The sequence below is a fragment of the Periplaneta americana genome, chromosome 10, assembly GCF_040183065.1.
Source record: "Periplaneta americana isolate PAMFEO1 chromosome 10, P.americana_PAMFEO1_priV1, whole genome shotgun sequence".
Lineage (NCBI taxonomy): Eukaryota > Metazoa > Arthropoda > Insecta > Blattodea > Blattidae > Periplaneta > Periplaneta americana.
In genome coordinates this window covers 40072024-40095062 of record NC_091126.1, presented here as the reverse complement: position 1 = coordinate 40095062, position 23039 = coordinate 40072024, and the positions used below count along the sequence as shown (strand labels likewise).

Here is a 23039-nt window from a genome sequence, read left to right as displayed (position 1 = left end):
TGTCAATATTATATACTTGTCGTAGTGACATAAAAGAAATGGAAGTTTTAAAAATGTCGAACTCAATAAAATTTCAGGCGCCACATAAAACATTTAGTGGCCGAACGCTCTTGCTCTTGTACGAATACAGCAAACTGCAGCGAGAACTAGGGCTAGGGCTATGGTGATGATGACAATAACATGTGAATAAACGATGGTGAAATAAATTCGAAGTCCAACTCCGAAAGTTACCCAGCAATTCAACTTCAATTGGTTGAGGGGAACCTCGAACAAAAACTCAACCTGGTAACTAGTCCCAACCATTATTTGAACCCGGGCTCGCTCGTTTCACAGTCAGACATGCTACAAAGCGGTGGGCCTTTGATGATGACCATATATATATATATATATATATATATATATATATATATATATATATATATAGAGTGAAAGCTCTGTATTTGGACATCCTCTGTATGTTAGACACGTCATTATATTGGACATATTTTCTTGGAACAGGAAGAATTTCTATGCTTCTACATGTCCTATACTTCCTCTATGTTGGATATCCCTCATCCTGGAAGCTGGACACTTCTTATAGTTCCAACTTGGACGATTCTCTTGTTCTGTTGTGTGTTTCTGCTACCTGTTTAGAGTTGAGTTTCATTGAATATTTGTGTTTTACAAGGACAATTAGCATAGTGGAATAAAAAGGAGTTTTCTCTGTACAGTAGAGCAACTGTGAACCTCTTTCTATATTCCTGAAATTACCCACTTTGTATTTTTTGTAATTCTACTGTGACGAAATTTGAGTATGAAGTGAAAGGGCATTATTTTTCACAAGCAGCTAATGCGGGCTGTGATTAATGTTGCAGAGAATTGCAATAATGCCGTGCCGTTTTAGTTTCGGCACTCTGTGTTTCTTTCTTTCTTTTCTTTTTTCTTCCTTATTTATGTCATTTTTCTTGTTGTTAGTTATCCTTACTTCTCATAGATGGCATTCTATTCCGCCATTTTAGGTCTCTTTCTTCCTTTTATAGATAGCTTGTTTTCTTTCCGCTATTCATGGTCTCTCACTTCTCACGTATAAGGAGCGAATTTAAGTTATCACGTGACATGGGTTTTAGATTTTCATTGGCCCTATTCACATTAATTATTAATTAGCGTCTGTTCTCCTGAGAGGGACGCTTGACGCGGTGCAGTCTGGGGTCGACGCTCGAAGAGTGTGGTTGTGTGACAGCCGTGGAGAGTTGAAGGATTTTGGTTTAGCGACTATCTGTGATGGGATCACGGATAACACAGTCCGGGCAGGGACGTGTACTGCTGTAGTCGGGGTTCGATCGGGGATAGTGTCTCACTACATGTAGAAGCGTGGCCGAGCTGTAGTGTGGTGTGCTGTGTGATAACGGAGGCACGAGAGTTGAAGAGAGACCATTGTTGTTTGGTTTCGAGACTGGCCTACCAGGGATCATAACAGGTTTTTCTACATCAGTAATTATATGTTTCTTTTGATTAATAGAAGTATATTTGATTTCATACAGAGTATTAGGTAATTCAGGAATAAGCTGGCATTCGTCAAGTGTATATTTTACAGTGGTTGTGTTTGGTTTCGTATTAGTGCTTTCTGCCACATCCGACAAGTTTGGACTTGTCTAGCAAGTTACTTATACTTATAATCTGTGGGTATAGATGGTGTTACTATTGTGTGTAATGGTGAATGCCAGTTGAGTGACGATTAGTGGCAAGCCAGTTTCGATGCATTGGTGGAGTTATAGGTGGCTGTATTTCTACTGCATCCTTTTTGTTCATTCTCCAATTAACGGAAGTACTAATTAATAAATGTAAACGGATAGTTGATTATTTATGCTGAGTGTTTTCTTTTGTACCACCTCACCCACGAGACAATCGACCCTATCATACGATTGACGGCAGGGCAAAACTTTATCGTTTAAGTATTATTTACTTATTATTTATACCAACTATTCAAATTAAACAGAGGCCCACCGTTGCAATGCAACAGAATTTGCAAGAGCTATAACCATTCTTGACGTAATAAGGTGGATTCAAAGGACATGGAAAGATGTATATCGCAAGACACAATACAACCACAGAGACAGAAGTAGGAAATGTCATTGAAAATATTGCAGAAACAGAAGAACGACCTGTCATTGAGGATCTCACTAAGCGAGGAAATGGAACGTCTCCCCGAAGTCATTCGCAGCTAGCCATTCGATCTCAGATGGATTTAAGTACACATGGTCAAAACTAATTTTTGCATAAGGCCATACTTCGTAAACAACATCGTGAATAGCCTTTTCAAAATCTACTACCACAGTGGTAGGCTCCAAAGACAAATTATGTTTACTACAAAAGTCTGTGTTTGCCAGAAAGCACTTCTCGTAGATATTTCTTACTTTATTTGTAGTAGACGAAACACTAAAGGGATGTAGTATCCATTAAAATGACCATGACCGATACATGCAATACAGAAACGCAGAATTGCCCTAACACTAATAACCACACATGGCCATCCTTCGCAGGGTTCCCAATAGTCGGTGCATGAATTGGTTTACTCCGTGAACATTTCACTCAGTCGTGTATACGAGTAGTCGATTTTATTTTTTTTGTTTTATTTGGTTATTTTACGACGCTGTATCAACATATTTGTTATTTAGCGTCTGAATGATATGAAGGTGATAATGCCGGTAAAATGAGTCCGGGGTCCAGCACAGAAAGTTACCCAGCATTTGCTCGTATTGGGTTGAGGGACAACCCCGGAAAAAACCTCAAGCAGGTAACTTGCCCCGACCAGGATTCGAACCCGGGCCACTTGGTTTCGCGGCCAGACGCGCTGACCGTTACTCCACAGGTGTAGACTCGAGTAGTCGATGAATGAGAATTGGAATTTAAAATATATTTAAGCAGGGGACGAGACGGGTTGCATGGATGAATATATAATAGGATGCGAAACTGCGGTCAGCACCATCTGACGGAAGGGGGTTCAAATAAGTTGAACAGCGCCCGACGTCGTGAGTGGTGAACATCAGAACTACGTGTTGGGTAGATTACCCAGACTTCTCTATTTATTAGAGACGAATATACGATGCTCGAGAAGACAAGATGGCAGCCAGAAACTTGCTAATGAATGGGCATAAAGTGATACTATATAAGTGTGTGTATAATCAGTGTATGTTAAACTGTGATCTTTATGGACCTTATAAAAATAGTGTTGTTGAATGTATTGTAAAGTAACAGTAATATAATAAATTGAACTAAGTAGTTTTTGCAGACTTTTCCATTGCACTGTACACTAAATACCCAAAGAATACAATCCCAATCATATAATCTTTTGCTTTATTTTTTGTCTCTGGTTATATTTTTAATTGAGTAGTGTAAAATAGATCGTCTCTTTTATCTTCCTGTCGACTCCGGTAAGAATTTTCAATGGAAGATGGTGTGAGAAATAAAAATGTAAATGGTTTGATCCATCAACAAGTATAATAAATTTTTTCATTAAATTGAATCAGCACTATATTAGGATTATTTATTATCCCAATGAGTTAGTGATTAATTCCATCACGACATTATATTTTATGAAATAAATTATTAACAAATTTACATAAAGAATTCAAAACATTGCTTGGAACAAGAAATATTTATAAAGGAGCTTCGTTTATCTTTATTTCTTTATTTTCAATAATTTTTTATTTTAAATTGGGTTAGTTGAGAATATCGAGGGCGGGAGGGAAGGAATATTCTCTGCACAGTTTAACATTTTCGTCACCAGGTGCGCTGCTAAATGCATGGAGTAGTTAGTTTTTGTTTTCGCTACTTGGCGCGCTGCTAGATGTAATAAGTTCTCCTCCGTCCAACAGATGTCAGCAAGATCAGTTTCTACATTACCGCCTATAACATGTGTTATGGGAAACTCAGTAAGTTTCGCATCCTATATATTTATCCATGCGGGTTGTTTATTTACAGACTGGGGACGAGAGGCGCTTCGCCGCTTACCTGGAAAGCTGACATCCATCTAAAGATCTGTCTTCACGAATAACATCATCAAACGTTTTTCCAAGCAATAAAGAATGACTTCTGAACCTTCTGAACCATGAGTGAAATAAACCTGAAGAACTACTAATCCAAAACGAACGAGCAGTTATATTACATCCGATCCTTTCTTGTGGCTCGATAAGGGTCACGTAGCAGCTATTAAAAGAGGAATGAATCTTCTTACAAGGCACGTGCGCGGCAGCCATTCTGCAAGCACCACGTAATTTCAGCTTAATAAATTAAATAAATGGCGACATGCAAATGGAAGAACATTTCTCGTTTTACTTGTATTTCACTGTAATTTATAACATTCGTATTTCACGTAAATTGTTTTGAATGAAAATTGTGATCCAAGACTTTTATTTCAAATCTTTGTGTTCGAAAATTCATGAACTTCCAATGTAGTTTCAGTATACTTTTGAGTTGTTTCGGCATTAGACCTTAAAACTCACTTAATGAAGAACTTACAATGAAGTACCTAATAGGGACTTCTGATCCACATATATTTTTATCGTTTGAAGTTATCATTTTGCGGAAATTATTGTCATAATTCGTACATGAGGAAAATGGATGCTTAATAAGCAAAGACCGTTATCTTAGTCTCACAACATTGGAATGAGTATAATTATCGCACGTTCTCTTTAGTACAAACTCCGCTTACAATATTACAAATAACGCGCAGTTCATGGTCATCTACAGTAGATTCCTTACTCCTAAACAAGTACAGTATATTTCAATTTAGCAATGTTTAAGACATTGTGTATTGCTCTTTGAAATAAAGGTGGCTAAAACAAGTAGCGATGTAATTTATGTAAGACTGGCATCTGTTCTGAAAGAGAGCATTTGCAGTAGCACTGTAATAAAAAAAACATATATAGCATTTGAAATTGATAGAAGGAAGTGAATCTCACGATATAACTTCAAATAGTAATTCAGTGCCGGAGGACAAATTTAGGAGAGATATGTGTGAAATTATGGTGAATTGCAACACTCCTTTCAACAAAGTTAAGTACAAGCACTTAAAAAAATTTGTTGGGAAGTACACTGGTATACAAGGGCAGTACATATGTTATAGAAGTACAGGTATTTTAAGTTAAATTTTACAGCAAACATTATTGTAATATACGTATGCTTAAATATTTTATTCACTGTAGTACCTGTGTTACAATTGTACTGGCATTGTAAAGTAAAATATTATAATTTAAAAAATTTGAAATTCAAACATGATTTTTAATAGTTAGTCTACATTAAAGGCATTATTCACGAAATGTATTTTTGGAGTCAAGGATTCCTAACTTATTATTTTATACTTAGACTATATTATTTATAGGCCCATATATTTTTTCCACTGCGGATATTCCAGGATAATAATCATCCCAGTTATTCGAGAGTATACTGTAGGCCTAGTATCGTCCCATTGTAAAATGCAGGTGTAAACTTCGGAGACTTCTACAAGTACTGGATATAATCTAAGCTAACATAGCTTGCTGTCGAGGTTGCATATATTTTTATTACAATTTTTCTTTGCCCTCTTCCAAAATTAAACTGTAGTCAGTTGAAGTAGTTCTTTTGTTTAATATTGAGGCGCAATTTAATTAGTTATATTTTTTTAAGATTTAAAGCATAATCTTTCGGGACCTGACTAAAGGCAAAAAGCTTTCCCTGGTTTTTACATATAGCAACACAACAGTAATTTTTCATGTTTAGTTGTTTTAACCCATATATGCCCAGAATAATTTTTTGTTTTCAAATTTAATAAAATTGAATTCCTGAGTGCATTAGCATTTATGAACGTAGAATTTTCAGACATTTTTGTTTCGCATTTCTAGTTCCTGAGATATGATGTGTTGCGAAAACGCATCACCGGGCACATAGGGTATCAATTATTACTCACATTTTGTTTTTAATATGGTGAGTTATTAATTAAACAAGACGACATATTTTGACCTAACCTATTCTATTACCATGCACAAAATGTATTTTACATGATCTGAGATGTTATTTCTGAAAATTAAATTCTTGAAAATATTTAACACTGGAATCAACAAGATGAAAAGTTTTCATTTTATCTCATTATTTCTGAAAAAAAAAATAATAAGTTCTTGGAAATATTTAACATTGAAAGCAACAACATGAAAAATTAACATTTTGCATCATTAGAGACATTATTTTTGAAAATTAAATTCTTTGCAAGCAACACCTTGAAAAGTTTATATTATTTACATCGTTAGAAATTCTTGGAAGCATTTATCGTGGAAAGCAACGTCACATTTTAGACATGGTTTAGTTGTCTGAGATTTACAAACAGCACACCTTGTTCTCTTTTGCTGAGTGACTATAATATGGCTCCTTTCACCAAATCGAACACTTGGTGCTACTCTGCTGCTGACAGACTAGGTCTTGACTTCGGTGTTCCATATTGTCTCTGATAGCCCATTGCGATACTTCTACGAAATGACAGAAGATCCATGTCTTCCATATGACTGACTATAGAGAAGCGATGTGTTTTGCACACTGACACCTAACCCCCACAAAAAAAGACCACCATCACATTTTGGGACGTATATTTTTTTCGATAGGTACTCACATTTTGATCCATGCGATCAGTTCTACCCATATTTATATTGTAATTTGTGATGGCTGCTGGTTGAGAAATTGCCACATTCTTTTTCTGAGAGCTGGAATTTCTTTGTACGTTACTCACTGGCAGTACACTGTCACAGTTTGACACAAAGTCACAACAGAATTGACATTCCAGCGACATATCAGTAATTCAGAACCTTCATCGTACTGCATATAAAACGAACCGAACCTCTCTGTTTTCTTCATATCAGCCAGATTTGTTAGTGGACACTTCTGTCCCTGTAAGGCCCATGCCTATTTCTGTGAATCTATCTACAACGTTCAGTACATTTCTCTAAATGAGGAAAATGAAAATTATGCATACAGTAGGCAACACTGTGATAGAATAAATCCAGTATTGACGAGGCTATGATACTTTATTTTGGAAGACATGGACTAAAACAATTTATTCTAGGAAAGCCAATTAGGTTTGGCTACAAAGTTCACTTTCTCACATAAGTTCATCTGAATATTGATTAATTTCTTGTGTCACTCCTCTCTTCCCAGTATATTCGATGGCTTGCGACTTTAGTATATCCACTTACAAGAACAATCCCAAGGAATGTTTTGAAATTATTTGTGGAAAAACTAAATTTATCCCTGCCTTTCTGCACCGCATAAGCAAAACTTTGGTTTACAATATCAAGCACAAAATTTTCATGGAAAAATAGCCTAATTGAAAAATATCAATTGGCAATAAGTTCTTTTAATGTTGGGATTCGACTCACAATTTTCAATTTCCTCATTTACTTTTCTTTTCAGTTAACAATAACTTGGTAAATCACTCTTTTTCCATTTTCTTACAATAGTACCTTTATCTCCTGACAGGCTCTGATATTTCACGTATTTCTGCACCTTCTGGCATCTATTCATTCTGTGCCTGATTTTATATTATTATATATTTTTCCATATACTAAGGACCACTATCCCTTCAGTCCCCAGTTGATGATAATTTAGATTATTTATGTTTCCATCGAAGTCCTCGTCAGCACTGTCTTCATCGGTATCATTTCTAGCTTCCGGTGGAGACATGAAAATATCTACAAAATCTGCCTGAATTTTTCGTTCTCTTCCATGATTGTCGTTATTTCATGTACACTCAGATCCCTTGAATATAAAACATGAATAGAATAACTATTTCATGCGAAAAATTGAATTACATGTGTAAATATACACAATTATTTCACTAATCTCAGAAAACGCAACACCAACATTCAGGCCCACATTACAGAAGTAATGTTTCATGAAATATCCAGCTACTTTTACAAGAAGTGTCCTAAGAGTCTTTAGATTGTAATATATACAAGAAAAGGTATAATAATATTATAAAAATAAGCAAAAATTACATTCCTTTATGACAAACTGCAGATATTTCAACATTTGTAATAATCACTTCTTTCCTTCTCAAGTATTGCGCCATCAATGAATCAGTTACCAAATGTTTTCAATAAACCAGGTCTACCAACATCAGTATAATAGATAATAAGTGCCATAAACTTAAAAAAATACTAAAAACCATATTTCACACACGTTTAATAGCAAAGAAGTAAAATGTTGCGAAAACGCATCACCGGGATAATATGGGGACTATTTAATATACTAACACGCTACATAAATCCTCAATGTTTATATACTGGAAAACAAATGCACACGCAAAGCGCAACCCTCAAAGTACACGCGCGCTATCTGTTGGTGGTAGGTCTGGATATCCCTATACCAGGCCTGCACAAACAGCGCTCAACGAGCGCGCGCGCTCCTTCGGAGCGGGAAAGCGGTGTTTACCGCTCGCCGAAACGGAGAGGAAGATACGTCAGAATGACATAAACTTGCTATAGGTAGAGGAAAGGGAAACGACCACTCAGTTATCTAGTGGAGTGCAGTGTGTAGGCCTATTCACAGTAACTGTTTCACGTTGCTTACCTACTGCTACAATACAGTATGGAAGAATCTAAAAGACGGAACATAACATTTACGATTTACAGCTCGAACTTATTGATCTTCAACGTGACCTAAGGGCTAAAGATAGTTTGAATAATACTACTAGCCTGGTTGAGTTTTACAAGACTAAACATTAGCAGTAATATACACGACTACACAGGCTGGCTCAACATTTATATGTGTGAGAAACTGTTTTCTATAATCAACTTTAAATAAAGGCAGACATCGAACATCTGTAACTGATGTTTCATTACGATCAGTAGGCTACTGTTCCTTTCAGCTGCCAACAGCGTAAAATCTCGTTTTGATGTACTGATAAATAAAAATATAACAAAATGATATTGTACATCTAAGTAGCTATAGAATTTCTATTACTTCTGTAAAATAAATATTACTTTATTAATTAATAATAGTCCAAGATAGTTTTGCAAACACTGAACGGGAATTCATTTCATAAGAACTCGTAATAGTAGGGTCTACTTCCTTTTGTGTTTATTTTGTACGAGATCACCCCTTCTTCCAGTCCACCCTTATACAGATCGCAGCTAATATCTGCATTCCGCTCATGAGCTGTGAGCTGGCTCGGAGAGCGCAAACCTTGTATAGGCCTGCCCTATACGAAGCATTGAGTTAAACTCTCGGTTAGGTTTAAATTTGGTTTAACTCAATTTTCAGATTAACCGTATTTATAATACTGGGCCTTAGGATTACATGCTTACGTCTATACATTGGTGGTGAAGAAGCGTACCTGCTCTGACGGTGACGTCTCTGCTGACGATGACACCGACGCTATTGGACACGACGCAACGGTAGACCGCCCAGTGAACGTCCTGGCGAAACACTTCCGCCTCGAATGGCGGGAAATAGATGGAGCCGTTGTTGAGCACCACGCGAACAGCCGGGATGGAAGATACGTGGAGATTATCGGCGCCGTGCCACTCCACGAGAGGTGCAGGGTTTCCCCGGGCCGAACAATCCACACGACCCCCGCTGGAGTTCGTGAACTCAACTTTAGATGGGGGCTCGCTCAGAAACATGGGTCCTTGAGTGTCGTACAGCGATCCAGCTAGCACTTCCAGACCTGCAACAAACAAGTTCATTTTTAACCAAGACAAATAATACACACAGGTCTTTGACTAAATAAGCACCTTAAACGTACCCCTCGTAATCTTCGGTCAGTGTTGCTCTGCTTGTAGTAAGGTAGGTGTCCCTGATATGGCCATGCTAAGGTCTGAGAATTTTTTTCTAGCCGCCATTTTGAAAAAACCATTTTTTTCTTACTCCTTCTCAGTCTAATGGACTTTCTTAAAACAATTTCCTTTTCACATAAAAATAGCTTTAATTTTCCAACAAGTTCCAAATTGCAAAAGTCTACCTAGTGGCCATATCAGGAACATGTGCACATGATATGGCCACCCTTGTTCCATGTTCTACAAATCGTGATTGGTTTCAGTTTGATAGAGCAGTTGTGTTAAAATTAAATAACTTTGGTGTAAAATGAATAAAAATGACACTTAATAATCTTTTTTATAATTCAAAGGTCTAGTCAAAACAGGTTTTTCCATGCAAATTAAGTTGTTTTTCTTAAAATACAAAATTGTTGGTAATCCCAGCTATAAAGCATGTAAATTTGTCAGGTGAAAAAAAAAAAGTGAAATGAACTTGATATGGCCATGGTGCATTTGATATGGCCATATCAGGAGCAGGTAAGCTTTCACGAAAATCGTTTGATTGTGAACAACACGTAAAAGATACGCCATCAACTACAACACCAATCAACAGAACATTAAAAACTGAATGGAGTACGATGGTTTTCATGAAACAAGTCTTTGAAAAACATGCATAAAACAAAGGAGACTTACTAGAGAAAAATAAGAAGAGGTCACATGAAAACCGCAAAACAGGCAACTGACGCCATATTGCTCAACCTGACTGGATGGAAAACAAATCAAGTGACATACCAGGATGCCCTTTCACTGGGTGCTGCTGCAATTTAGCGGAATTTTTTGTTAACTAACTCACAATAGGGGGTGGCCATATCAGGAACGTGGCCATAACAGGAGCACCCACCTTAGATTCGTACTCATACAGAAAACGAACCCACCACAATCTAATGCGATCTGCAGATAATTCACCTGTACGTAAATATTTCAGTAGTACAAATTTTAGGTGCAAAATTTTGGTCCAAAAGTTCAAAAATAGTATCTTAATTTAAATGGGAAATATTCGAAAAAAAGTACAAATTTCTAATGTAAATATTCATTACAAACCGTACCAACACGAATTACATTACACATAAGGACACAAAATTCCTTGAATAAGGTTAAGTTTCAACCTCTTTGGTGAAAACGTCAGCTGACTGACTTACGTTTGGGATTCGGCCAATATAGCAGATTATATTGTATTGTATTACATTTTATTTATTTACATTCCATGGTATTCGTACATTGCTTCACAGCTAGCATATGGAACATGTAAAACGCAAAAGAAAAAAAAACTTAATAGTACTATAAAGTCCTAATTATAGTCACAGTCTAGTTGAGATACATACAGAAGAGTTTTACAATGTAGTCTACTAGTAGAACACAAAATTTTAGTTTCAGTACTTAATATTGGTATTAAATTGTAATAAAACTAACATAATTCAATTTAAATCCTGTCCAAATCCAACCTCGCAAATTTCTAGTGCAATAATTAACAATAGACCCCTATTAGAAACAACAACAACCAAATTTCTTGCCTTAAAATCGGTAATGCGTTAAATTGAAAAAACCATATTAAAGAAATTACCCCCAAACTAAATTCAGCATGTTTTGCTATTAGATCTATGCAAAAGATAGTAAATATCAAGACCTTAAAACAAGATTTTGCATACTTCCACTCGCTAATGAGCTTTGGAATAATATTCTGGGGAAATTCTACTCATAATAACTGTATATTCCTATTACAAAAAAAAAAAAGTAATTAGAATTATAGTAGGTGCTAAATCTAGGGAATCGTGTAGGACTATTTTCAAAAAACTACAAATAATACCCATGGCTTGTCAGTATATCTTTTCATTAATAATCTTCCTCCTATGTAATCGTGAAAACTTTGTAACTAATTCAACAGTTCATAGCATAAATAGTCAAAAAATGACTTTCATACTCTATCGGCAAGTCTATCATGCTATCAAGAAGGAGTGCGTTATATGGTAGTAAAAATTTTTAATAGCCTCCCTATGGATATAAAAAATGAAACTCAAAACATAAGATTATTTAGGGCCAAATTAAAGAAGTATCTAATTTCTCACGCCATCTATTCTGTAGGTGAATTCTTGACATTCAATAACGCTTCATGAAATTAATAATAAAACTTTGTGTTGTACTAGTAGACTATATTGTAAATCTCGTCTGTATATATTTCATATAGGCCTAGACTGTCACTATAAACTAAGACTGTACAATAGTAATAAGTTTTTTTTACTTGTTCCATATTCTAGCTGTAAAGCAATGTATGAATAACATGGAATGTTAATAAATATAATACAACACAATACAATATAACACAGATATATTCATGAAGCGTTGTAGAATGTCATGATTCACCTACAGATCAGAAGGCGTGAGAAATTAGGGACTTTAATTTGGCCCTAAATAATCTTATATTTTGAGTTTCATTTTTTATATCCATAGGTAGGCTATGAAACAGTTTTACTGTCATATAACGCAATCCTATTTGATAGCATGATATATTTGCGGATGGAGTATAGAAGTAAATTTTGACGCGTATTTATGCTATGAACTGTTGAATTAATTACAAAGTTTTCACGATTACATACGAGGAAGAGTGACAAGTCACGGGTATTATTAGTAGGTTTTTGAAAATAGTCCTATACGATTCCCTAGATTTGCCACCTACTACTATTCTAATTACTCTTCTTTTGTAGTAGGCTTATGGCGAAGTGCATCAACATTGATTAAAAACGCAGTAATCATAGATTACGAAACGATGGTTAAACAGTAGCCGTGGTTAAAATGTAATTTATGTGCACCATTCATAATCACCGATTACTAAAACTTGGCTACCTGACACCTCATTTAACCAGAGTAAAGTCTATGATGGTACATTGTTTCTACAAAATGACTAAAGGAAAGCATCCATACCGCTGCAAAGATAATAGTCAACGTCTAAAAACGACTGCGGTCACTATGTTCTACATCGAAATGAACGTATCCTACATTTTCGCGTTGCATTTGGGCGCTGTTATATTTGTGAGTTCCATTTCTTTGTTTTTCAGTACTTTTAGGTTAAAATCGTACAAAATGGAAAATTGAATCCAAAAATGATTATATCCCAATGTTAGGTTGAAGTATCGATAGACTTAATTACTAGATTTAAATGTAGGCCTATTATATAAAAAGATGGAATATCCATAAAGGAAAAGGATGCAGAAAATTGTTAGGAATGTGTGTACGATCTTGGACTACACCAGGGAATTGTGCATTATCCTAAGATCCATCCATAACCTCTCTTTGTTCAGGCAGTGACATAGAGAAAGAGATACTGGTATTCGAGCATTCCCTCTTAAAATACAGAAAATAATAGTTACATAGAATCGTAATATAAGCAGCCGATCCGTTGGAGAAATATGATTGTTCTTGTGTTATTTCAATTGATCCATTTGTAGATTTTCATAAACGAAATCCCTCCTGAAATTTTCTGTCACCTAATTGCTCGCAAGAATTCTCTCTTTCCACTAAAGAACCTTCACGCTCACGCTCTATCCAAGTAATTCAAGTACTGCACAATAATAATCGTCTTCGAAATAATCACCTGTGGTTATGGCCGCCATTTTGCTTTACTTGCTCTCCTTTAACCGCTCATATTTGGCCGGTTAGAGATTACTTTGGTTAACTTCCTATTTAAGTCGTAACCGAGGTCGATCCACCGTAAAAATGCTTAATCGGGGATTAGGTCACAATTTTAACTGATGGTTACACTAACCGACGTTGATGCACGTGGGCATTAGACTGTTACCACAGTGTAGTACATACAGTCACGAAGCTTGAATTTTGAGGGTGCTAGGAACAATAGACTACGCCGGTACTATTTCGCATTGTCTGTAATGAGGCGATAGTAGCGATTCTAGTGGTTAGCAACTATCTGTGGATGAATACTTACTACGTACTGAGCTTCGTGATTGTATATACTAGAATGTGCTCTTACTATCTGTGGAATTTGCCCAGAATATTATTCCAAAACTCATTACCGAGTGGAACTGTGCAACGATGATATTGACAAGGAAAGGAAAGAATTAATCTTTCGTCAAAAAGGAATAAGCTCAAATTCCTTTTCTTCCACTTCAATAACTTTCACCTAAACATTGGTGTGATGAAGCACTAAATAATTTGTGGACATTTTACCTAACGGGAGTTCATTGAGGTGCAAACTAATTTGAAAGCTTTTGCCAAACATGACTGCACTGAAGTGAAAGTAATGTGACACTACAGTAAAAACAGCAAATTCTAATAAAAACATTCAGAAAGCGGGAGATTTGTCCGATTATAAAAAATAAACAGTAGAATAGTAGAAAAGTGCATGAATGACACTTGTCAGGCCGCGCATGTTCGGTTTTTCTTGCTTAATTTTTATATGAATAAAATGCATCTAAGAAATCAAAGAAAGGGGAAAAGTACAAAAAGGTGGTGTCATAGACAAAAAAAGTAATAAAATGTGCTACCATTGAGAAAGGTGTAAAAAGGTGCAACCCAAACACAGTTAGGAGTATTTATTATGTGTTTACTTTTCAAGACAGGACAATTTGGATATTTTAGTAGTAAAAAAATAAGATGCAGCACATAAACTTCCTAGCTCTAGTGATTATACAGAGACATTATTTTATTTTTACTAACATTTTTAATATTAACCTGGCTATACCTTTGGATCAAGATTGAGAACCGCAAAAACCGTTCGCTATCCACTTCCACGACTGGATTTTGATGATACTGGCGTAAAATACAAACATATCACTTTACTCGGTATAGGAGGGAAGAAAAGTAGTTCATCCATTTAAGTAAACTAGGAAATATCACGCTTTTGACTTTGAAAATTTTCATTAGGTTTTTGTTTAATCAAAATGCAGTACTGTATTAACAATGAGTGGTTTTACTCACGAACTGAGTTATCCATGCGAACGTATTCATTATGCAGTGTATATTATACTGTCTACAGCACATTAGCGTACACTATAGAGAATGAAGTTAAATTGAAAAATAATCATAATATGGATATTTAAACACAGTTTTGAAAATGGTGGCCGTTCATTTCGATACAGGCTTCAGTTATAATGTAAATATTATCGCACTATAGAGTACTGTACGTAATTCAAATTACCAGTTTCGTACTTCGTACCAGTAACTCATGTTGAAATAATTCTGTACCTACTCTATAAAAGAGTACCTACCTTACGTACTGTAAATTCAATCTTCATTTCTGGCCGATCCGAAAAGATAAAATTACTCAGACATGCTATCTACTGTCCGTCCAAGTAGTTATATCACAGTGTCGTAGAAAGGGAGGAAATCACGTGACAGTTAATTACTTAACGAGGCCCTTTTATTTAAGTTATTTTAAACAATTGTATGGGTATAATATTACGTAGACGTCCAATTCCTAACAGAAATTAATGTTTTCAGAAAGGAGCTAAGACAGCCCAGCCACTAGCCTTTACAGAAAGGCGAATAGAAGCAGGTGGGGGAAACCAGGATGCGACGTAGGAAAATGGACGACAGTACCTGTGCGAAAATGATTCAATATTGAAAGCTCTTTCATCACTGGAAAACGCGAACATATTTTTGGAACGTACTATTTACTTTGAACGTAAAGCTACTCTGTCTGTAATATGCGTTCTTGGTTCTGTGTGGAGAATGGTTGAACTTCATTAGTAGAAGGGGTGGGAGTGAAGTACATTCAAAAACTCAGGTACAATAAAAATTGAAGTAAAAATAAAATGATATCCCTGTATAATATAGTAGGTGATATCTGAATAAAGACAGGACAAGAAAGGCTACTTTAGAGACTTCGTATGGACATGATTTCGAATCCCGTTTGAACTAACTAGTTGATTGAGATTTTTATGAGGTTTTTCCTCTAATAATAAGATATGTCAAGTAATGCATGACGAAATCTTCTTCCCTCACCGCCAAAATACCATACCGCTATCATAAATTCCACTAATGCTACATAAATACGCAGTTTATACAGCGTCGTTAAATGACCGATTAAAAATAGCCTATAGAAGATGTCATTTATAAAGTAGATGGGAAGCAGGGACAGTTATATCACGTTAGGATTGAATTTCAACAAAACGAATCTCTGTGATAAAGCCACACCCAGTGTGTGGTACGCAGCACGTCTTGAAGTCCATACACGCAGGTATGCCGTGTGGTTCTGCAGTTATTCAATTTTTAATTAAAATCAATTATCGGGAAATGGTTTTGAAATTGTAACATGCAGTGAATGAACGGAATTTGAGTACCGTTTATTTTAAATATTTAGTGAATTATGAGGAAATCGGCTCGCTCCATAAAAACTTTGCATTTTATTACACCGTGAACTGAGCGCACAATAATTATAAGAGCCAAAGTGTGCCTTCAGGACATTCGAGCGATCGAGTGTGTATTTCTGACACCCAAGAGAATTTTATGCAGTGACTACGTGATGTTTGATTACACACCTGAACACGCAAGAATGTCGAATGCACTGGTTAAAAATCAGTATGTAACGCGTTCGGATAGTAATTCATGTTACTCGTGTGCGATTAGCGCATAGAAGTTAATACTTTATCTCTCTTCGAAATGGAGAGTGCTTCTTCTGATCGGTGCTGATCGGCACTTCTAGGTCACTATAGATCAGCGGTTGCCAAATACCACGAAATTGTGACGTAATAGAAATGCAACCCGCACACCACTATCGCAGGGAGAGGGGTGGAGTGGGTATCTCCTCAGGTAATGCAGTGAATGACAGTGCAGAGACGGACTGTGACCAAAAAACGAAAGAAATATAATATTCTTCTACTTATTAACTATACACACTTTTTTTCCATGTTAAATTCTTATTCTCCTTGTTGTTATTTTTGTTTTATTAATAAAATAAAATAAATACATTTTCTTATTTACCATAAACAGAACGTGTACTTTACATCAGCAGATATTTGAAATTAGAAAAACGTACCAGGCTGGTCACGAAGTTGTAAATTACACTACATACATAAAAAACGTGGAAGCATTTTACCCCGATTAAGACATAGAAACCAGTACTTTTCATTGTTTATTTATTAATGAAATATTCAAATTACACTACATACGTCGAAAAAGTCGACATATTTTACATCGATTAAGACATAGAAGCCGATACTTTTCATTGTTTATGTATTAATGAAAAATTCAAATTACACTACATACGTCGAAAAAAGTCGAAGTATTTTACCCCGATTAAGATAGAAGCCAGTACTTTTTATTGTTTATTTATTAATGAAATATTCAAATTACACTACATACGTCGAAAAAAAAAGTCGAAGTATTTTATTCCGATTAAGACATAGAAGCCAGTACTTTTCATTGTTTATTTATTAATGAAATATTCAAATTACACTACATACGTCGAAAAAAGTCGAAGTATTTTACCCCGATTAAGATAGAAGCCAGTACTTTTTATTGTTTATTTATTAATGAAATATTCAAATTACACTACATACGTCGAAAAAAAAAGTCGAAGTATTTTATTCCGATTAAGACATAGAAGCCAGTACTTTTCATTGTTTATTTATTAATGAAATATTCAAATTACACTACATACGTCGAAAAAAGTCGAAGTATTTTACCCCGATTAAGATAGAAGCCAGTACTTTTTATTGTTTATTTATTAATGAAATATTCAAATTACACTACATACGTTGAAAAAAATGTCGAAGTATTTTACACCGATTAAGACATAGAAGCCGATACTGTTTAGTGTTCGTTTATTAATGAAATATTGAAGTTACAGGTAAGGGCGTGGTAGTCTTCATAACGAGGAGAATAATGACAACGTGCATTGTTCTTTTAGGCCGGGTGCACACAGAATCAGACGCGGCGCGGCGCGACGCGACATTTTGTCTCGTGGTACTTGTCTCCCATTGATTTCTTATGGTGCGATGCACACAGAATCAGACGCGGCGCGACGGTCGCGAGGAGACACAAGGAGACACGAAGAGACAACATCGAATGACTGCTAGAAGTTCGTCGCGAGGAGACCGTCTGATAGCTGCAGTGTACTGTGCATGCGTTAGTAGTGGCTATGATTGCACGCTTTCATTATCTACAAAAAATACTATTGTTGTGTAGTGCACATTATTCATAATGGAGCTCGATGCGGATAAATTAGTTGATTTAGTACAGGAAAGATAAGTTCTGTACAATTTTTGAAACAATATCACGACAATAATGTGGTTTCTAAAAATATGTGAAAAATTGCAAATGAGATGAAAGCACCAGGTGAATAATAATTTATAATAATAACACTGCGTAACAAATGTTAAATTTTTTTTTTTGCGCTAGGCATGTGATATACGTTTTCTATATAATTTGAGCCTCCGGAATACGAATATGACAATAAAAACAGTTGTTGGTTACGGTTTTTGAGAAATTTTGGAATTTATATCTATTCAAAATATTGTTTTATATAATGACAATAAGGCTAAATATTCATTGTTCAGAAGATTACAGCTTTCTTTTTCTGCATTTTCTTTTACACTGGGCATCAGGTACATCACGAGCTAAAGTCCAACAATAGTCTGCTAGCATACTGGTACTCCATTGTCCTTGGTATCTTTTTTCCACAGTTGAAATTTCTTGATAGAAGCGCTCATCATGCTCATCACTGAAATCGCACAATTCTCGGAAAAAAAAAAAAAGTCAAGATGTGAGTGAAGGAAGTGAATTTTCAGGGAAATTTTACAACCCCTAGTTCAATACGCCAACAGTACATTTTTCACTAGTTCTTCATAGTTCTCACTTCTACAGTTATCCAGAAAATTAATTCAACCTCCTTGAATGCAATTCAGACGGCTGTCTCTTTTCCTTCCAGCAAAGATTCGAAGTGATTGTCCATTATTTCTCTAATTTGTGGTCCATTGAGAACTCCCCCCTTTAGTTTTGAATCACTAATAGCAGGAAATGTTAAGGAATGCGCGCTGGTCCGAGTCCTCATGAGGGAAGAAATTTTCTCATGAAATTTCGGCCAGTTTATGGGACCGGTGCCCACCTAGCATCGTAATGCACTTGGGGAGCTACGATAGGTAGCGAAAGCCGGTTGCGAAAGCCAGATATAACGACTGGGGAGATCATCGTACTAACCACACCATACCTCCATTCTAGTTGGATGATCGTCCACCTTTGTTTTGGCATGTGGACGTGAGGCCAGCAGCCGGCTGGTCGGTCTGGGTTCTTCACGGGGTGTAGCGCCACGGATTATTAATAGCAGGAAATTTTCCTGGATATTTTAAAATGCTTCAGTTTTATAATTTATCCCTTTAACAAAATTCTTCATTAACCCTAACTTATTGTGTAAAAGGGGTAAAATTACTTCGCTTTGAGGTACAAGGGGTTGATGTATAATATTTTTCTTCTTTGGCTCTAGTGATTGTCGTTTTATTTTATAATGCTTATCTCGAGCGCGAGTCCACACCTGTGGAGTAACGGTCAGCGCGTCTAGCCGCGAAACCAGGTGGCACGGGTTCGAATCCCGGTTGGGGCAAGTTACCTGGTTGAGGTTTTTTCCTGGGTTTTCCCTCAACTCAATACGAGAAAATGCTGGGTAACTTTGGGTGCTGGACCCCGGACTCATTTCACCGGCATTATCACCTTCATTTCATTCAGACGCTAAATAACTTAGATGGTGGAAAAGCGTCGTAAAATAACCCAATAAAATAAAATAAAATAAAAATAAAATGTCTGGAGCGCGACTGTCCAATTCGTACAGAAAGCAGCAAAATTTTGTGTAGCCTAATTGCATTCCAAAAAGCAATGCTACAACCTTCAAATCCGCACATATAAACCATTCGTACTTTGAATATTATCATTAAAGCACACTTTAAAGAAATAGCCTACACGTCCTACACAGAATACTAACACCACAGAAATATCCTGGTAAACTGAAGCGTTTTCATACGGCGAACATGTTTCTTCCCCTCCAAATGGAACCGAAAAGGCCAATAAAACAATTTCCGCTTCTAGATGTGGTTTTTTACATGGTGGTATATTGCAAAATATAAACTACAGTAATGTAATTAAGCTCACCGTGAAAGAAATGCACATCTCAAGTAAAATCAGGTAAACTCAAGTGAATTTATGCCGCGAACCTGTTTCACTCCCTCGAAATAGACTCGTAGAAGGGCAATAAAATAATTTTCCTTTCTACAAGTGCTTCTAACATGGTGCCCTACATATACTACATTTGTTTTCACATAATGGGTCTTCACATTTATAAAACAAAATAGTTACACACGAAATACGGTGATTTTTAAATAAGACGCATAGAAAATTAATTATATTGTGCATCTCGAAAACCCGAAGTGATGGAACATTTTGCTTGTTATTTTTTAATTCAGAAGGTCGAAATTATTAATAATTTGTTAGTTTTATGTCTGGCGCAAAATGACTGTTGACTAGTGTAATTTGTAGTTAGCCTAATTCTCTGCTCTAAACTATCACTAATTATTGATTTAATATATTATTTTTCTTTATTGTGAGTCGTGAAGTAGTCATAACATAAAAAATGTTTGTGCAGTACATTTTAATTTTAAGACTCCTTCAATCGTATAGATTTTTAGGAGCTTGTATCCTTAGGAAATAATAAGCAACTACAATAGAATTTTTCATATAGACAGTCCTCTATTATTGACGCCATTTTCTAGCCTAGGCCAGTTTTCCAAACCCACACAGCCACCAAATCAGTTGTCGCGAGCAGACAGTTTTAAGCTGTCGCGAGGCGTTGTAAAGCAAAACGTAGCGTCGCGCCGCGCCGCGTCGCGTCGCGTCTGATTCTGTGTGCACCCGGCCTTATAGTTCATTTAAAATTTTGTCCCGCGCCGTGGCGTCGCGGTCTAAGGCATCCCGCCTAGGACCCGCGTTACGGAATGCCCGCTGGTTCGAGTCCTCATGGAGGAAGAAATTTTCTCATGAAATTTCGGCCAGTGTATGGGACCGGTGCCCACCCAGCATCGTGATGCACTTGGGGAGCTACGATAGGTAGCGAAATCCGGTTGCGAATACCAGCTATAAAGTCACAGCAATAATTGTTGGGCTATTTTTCAAATATTCCCCGCCGGAATTGAGACATTTGTCATTTCATGGGATCAACAGAGAGGTGCTGTCAAACGCTGGTTCCGATCCCAGGTGGATGACTTCTATGACACAAGGATACAACAATTGATCCCATGGTATGACAAATGTCTCAAGTCCAGTGGGGGATATTTTGACAAATAGCGCCACAACGACTGTATCTGTTTCAATAAATCTTTCCATGCAATTGTGCTTCTTTCTGTAAACGGCCATAGGGAAAATCACTTTATGGACGGCCTAGTAATTGCAGTCGAGTGGCCAAAATTTTTATAAGTACTTCTTTTGACATTATTAACATAGTAGAAGGAAAATTTTAACTTTTTTATCTACCCCCATGAGAATGTTTGCTTGTATGTTAGTAAGTAACTAAATATATAAATAAACAAGAACTAAATAAATAAGTAAATAAATAAATAAGCTATACAAACATATACATACGTAAATAAATAAACAAACAAACAAACAAACAAATAAAATCTTTCCAACAGCATCCTTAATATTTCCGCCGTTTTCTTGGCGTTGAATAACATTTACTTCGTCAAAGACAACGGGATGTGAACGTTTTGTAACATGATGCCTACCGGTATGCGAGCGCTTGGATTCTCGTAACAACAGACCACGTTGTACTGTTTTCTGCTTTCTTTAGATTCAAACGCATTCTACTAAATCGACGGAGCAGTGTGGGGTGGTGGTGGTGATGTTGTTGCTGATGATGATGATGATGATGATGATGGTCATGAATATGTCTCAATCCCTAACTAATCTCTAATTTTTGCACTCCCTACAAACATAATTGGATTCCTCTCCTTTCCATTCAATTATCGTTCAATTTAAGTACAATGTTCTTCTATTTAAATTTAGATGTTCGAGTTTGTTTCCTTTACCTTTCATTGCTCTAAATAATTCTGCTTCCAATTTGCCACATTTTCTCCCGTCCCCTTAAGTCCTATCATTTTCCTTTACACTTACCACTTACAGTGTTTCTTGCTTTTATTTTCCGTGATAATCTCTCCGTCTCTTCCACTTCCCTTTTTGATCCACTTTCTACTTTCTTTTCTTCATCCCTTATCCGTTTACTGCTACCATCAATTCGCCAGTTTCACTATCTTGGTCCAATTTTATGAATTAAAAAGCTGCAAAATTGCTTAAAAACTACATTCGAGATATCCATGGAAATATCTATCCCTCAGCATTCTTGTTAATAAAAAAACGGATTTTTGGCATAACATCTGCATGTTTCTGTACCATTCGACGGATTTCGTTCATATTCATTTGTCGTACAAATCATCCAGGAATGTTGCATATATGACGTAATCATGATAATAAAAATAAATTGAGTATAATTAACAAAAATGACACAAAATGTAGAAGTATATAGAAGAGGGTCAGGAGATTTTGTGTCAATCTTCCTCTTACAGAAAAGCATATGGTGAACAACATGGTACAGATTGTATGTTTTCAAAGGTGTTTCTTGTCAAAGGAATCTATTATTATTATTATTATTATTATTATTATTATTATTATTATTATTACGATTATTATTATTAAATTATTTACTATTGTTGTAAGAGATGGAAATGGGAGCAGAAACTTTAAGAAGTACGCGAAAACGCGTCCTTACAAGGGAGTTCGGGGCTGTGAAATACTGAATATGTGAGCTCCAAGCCTGTTGGCCACTCGTGTCTCTCCGGGTTTCGCTGCTCCACTGAAGAGCTCTAGAAAATTTTGAAGGGAAAAAGACGAAAAGTGGACGCAACCTGTTAGCTACCTACCATATACGGGAGGAGGCGTACGAGGAGTTGACTGCAGGGTTGGAAGAACCTGTTAGCTACCACACACGGGGAGAGGGGTGGTATACGTACATACAGCTTGCCCAGGTCAAGTCTGCGAGTGGGGATATCGGGATGGAATGTAGAGGCAAAACACAGTTGCCACATAGGTCACTTAACGCTCAGATTTCAACGTGTGCACATCGTTTAAAATACACTACCGAGCGCACGCATTTTTTTGTTTTTGTCTTCAGATAATGGCAACAGTTACGCTGTCTTCCAGCCTTCCCCCTCATGCAACTTTCTCCACGCTTGACAA

The 23039-nt window shown here is 36.3% G+C and overlaps 1 protein-coding gene across 1 annotated transcript in view; it reads right to left on the bottom strand.

Annotated features, from left to right (window-relative positions):
* The window catches only part of LOC138707358 (cell adhesion molecule Dscam2-like), a 1214496-nt gene that overhangs the window by 770960 nt on the left and 420497 nt on the right, over nt 1-23039 (bottom strand). The window contains exon 2 of the mRNA XM_069836640.1: nt 9338-9670. Coding sequence (XP_069692741.1) covers nt 9338-9670 — 333 coding nt within the window. The remainder of the gene's footprint in view (nt 1-9337; nt 9671-23039) is intronic.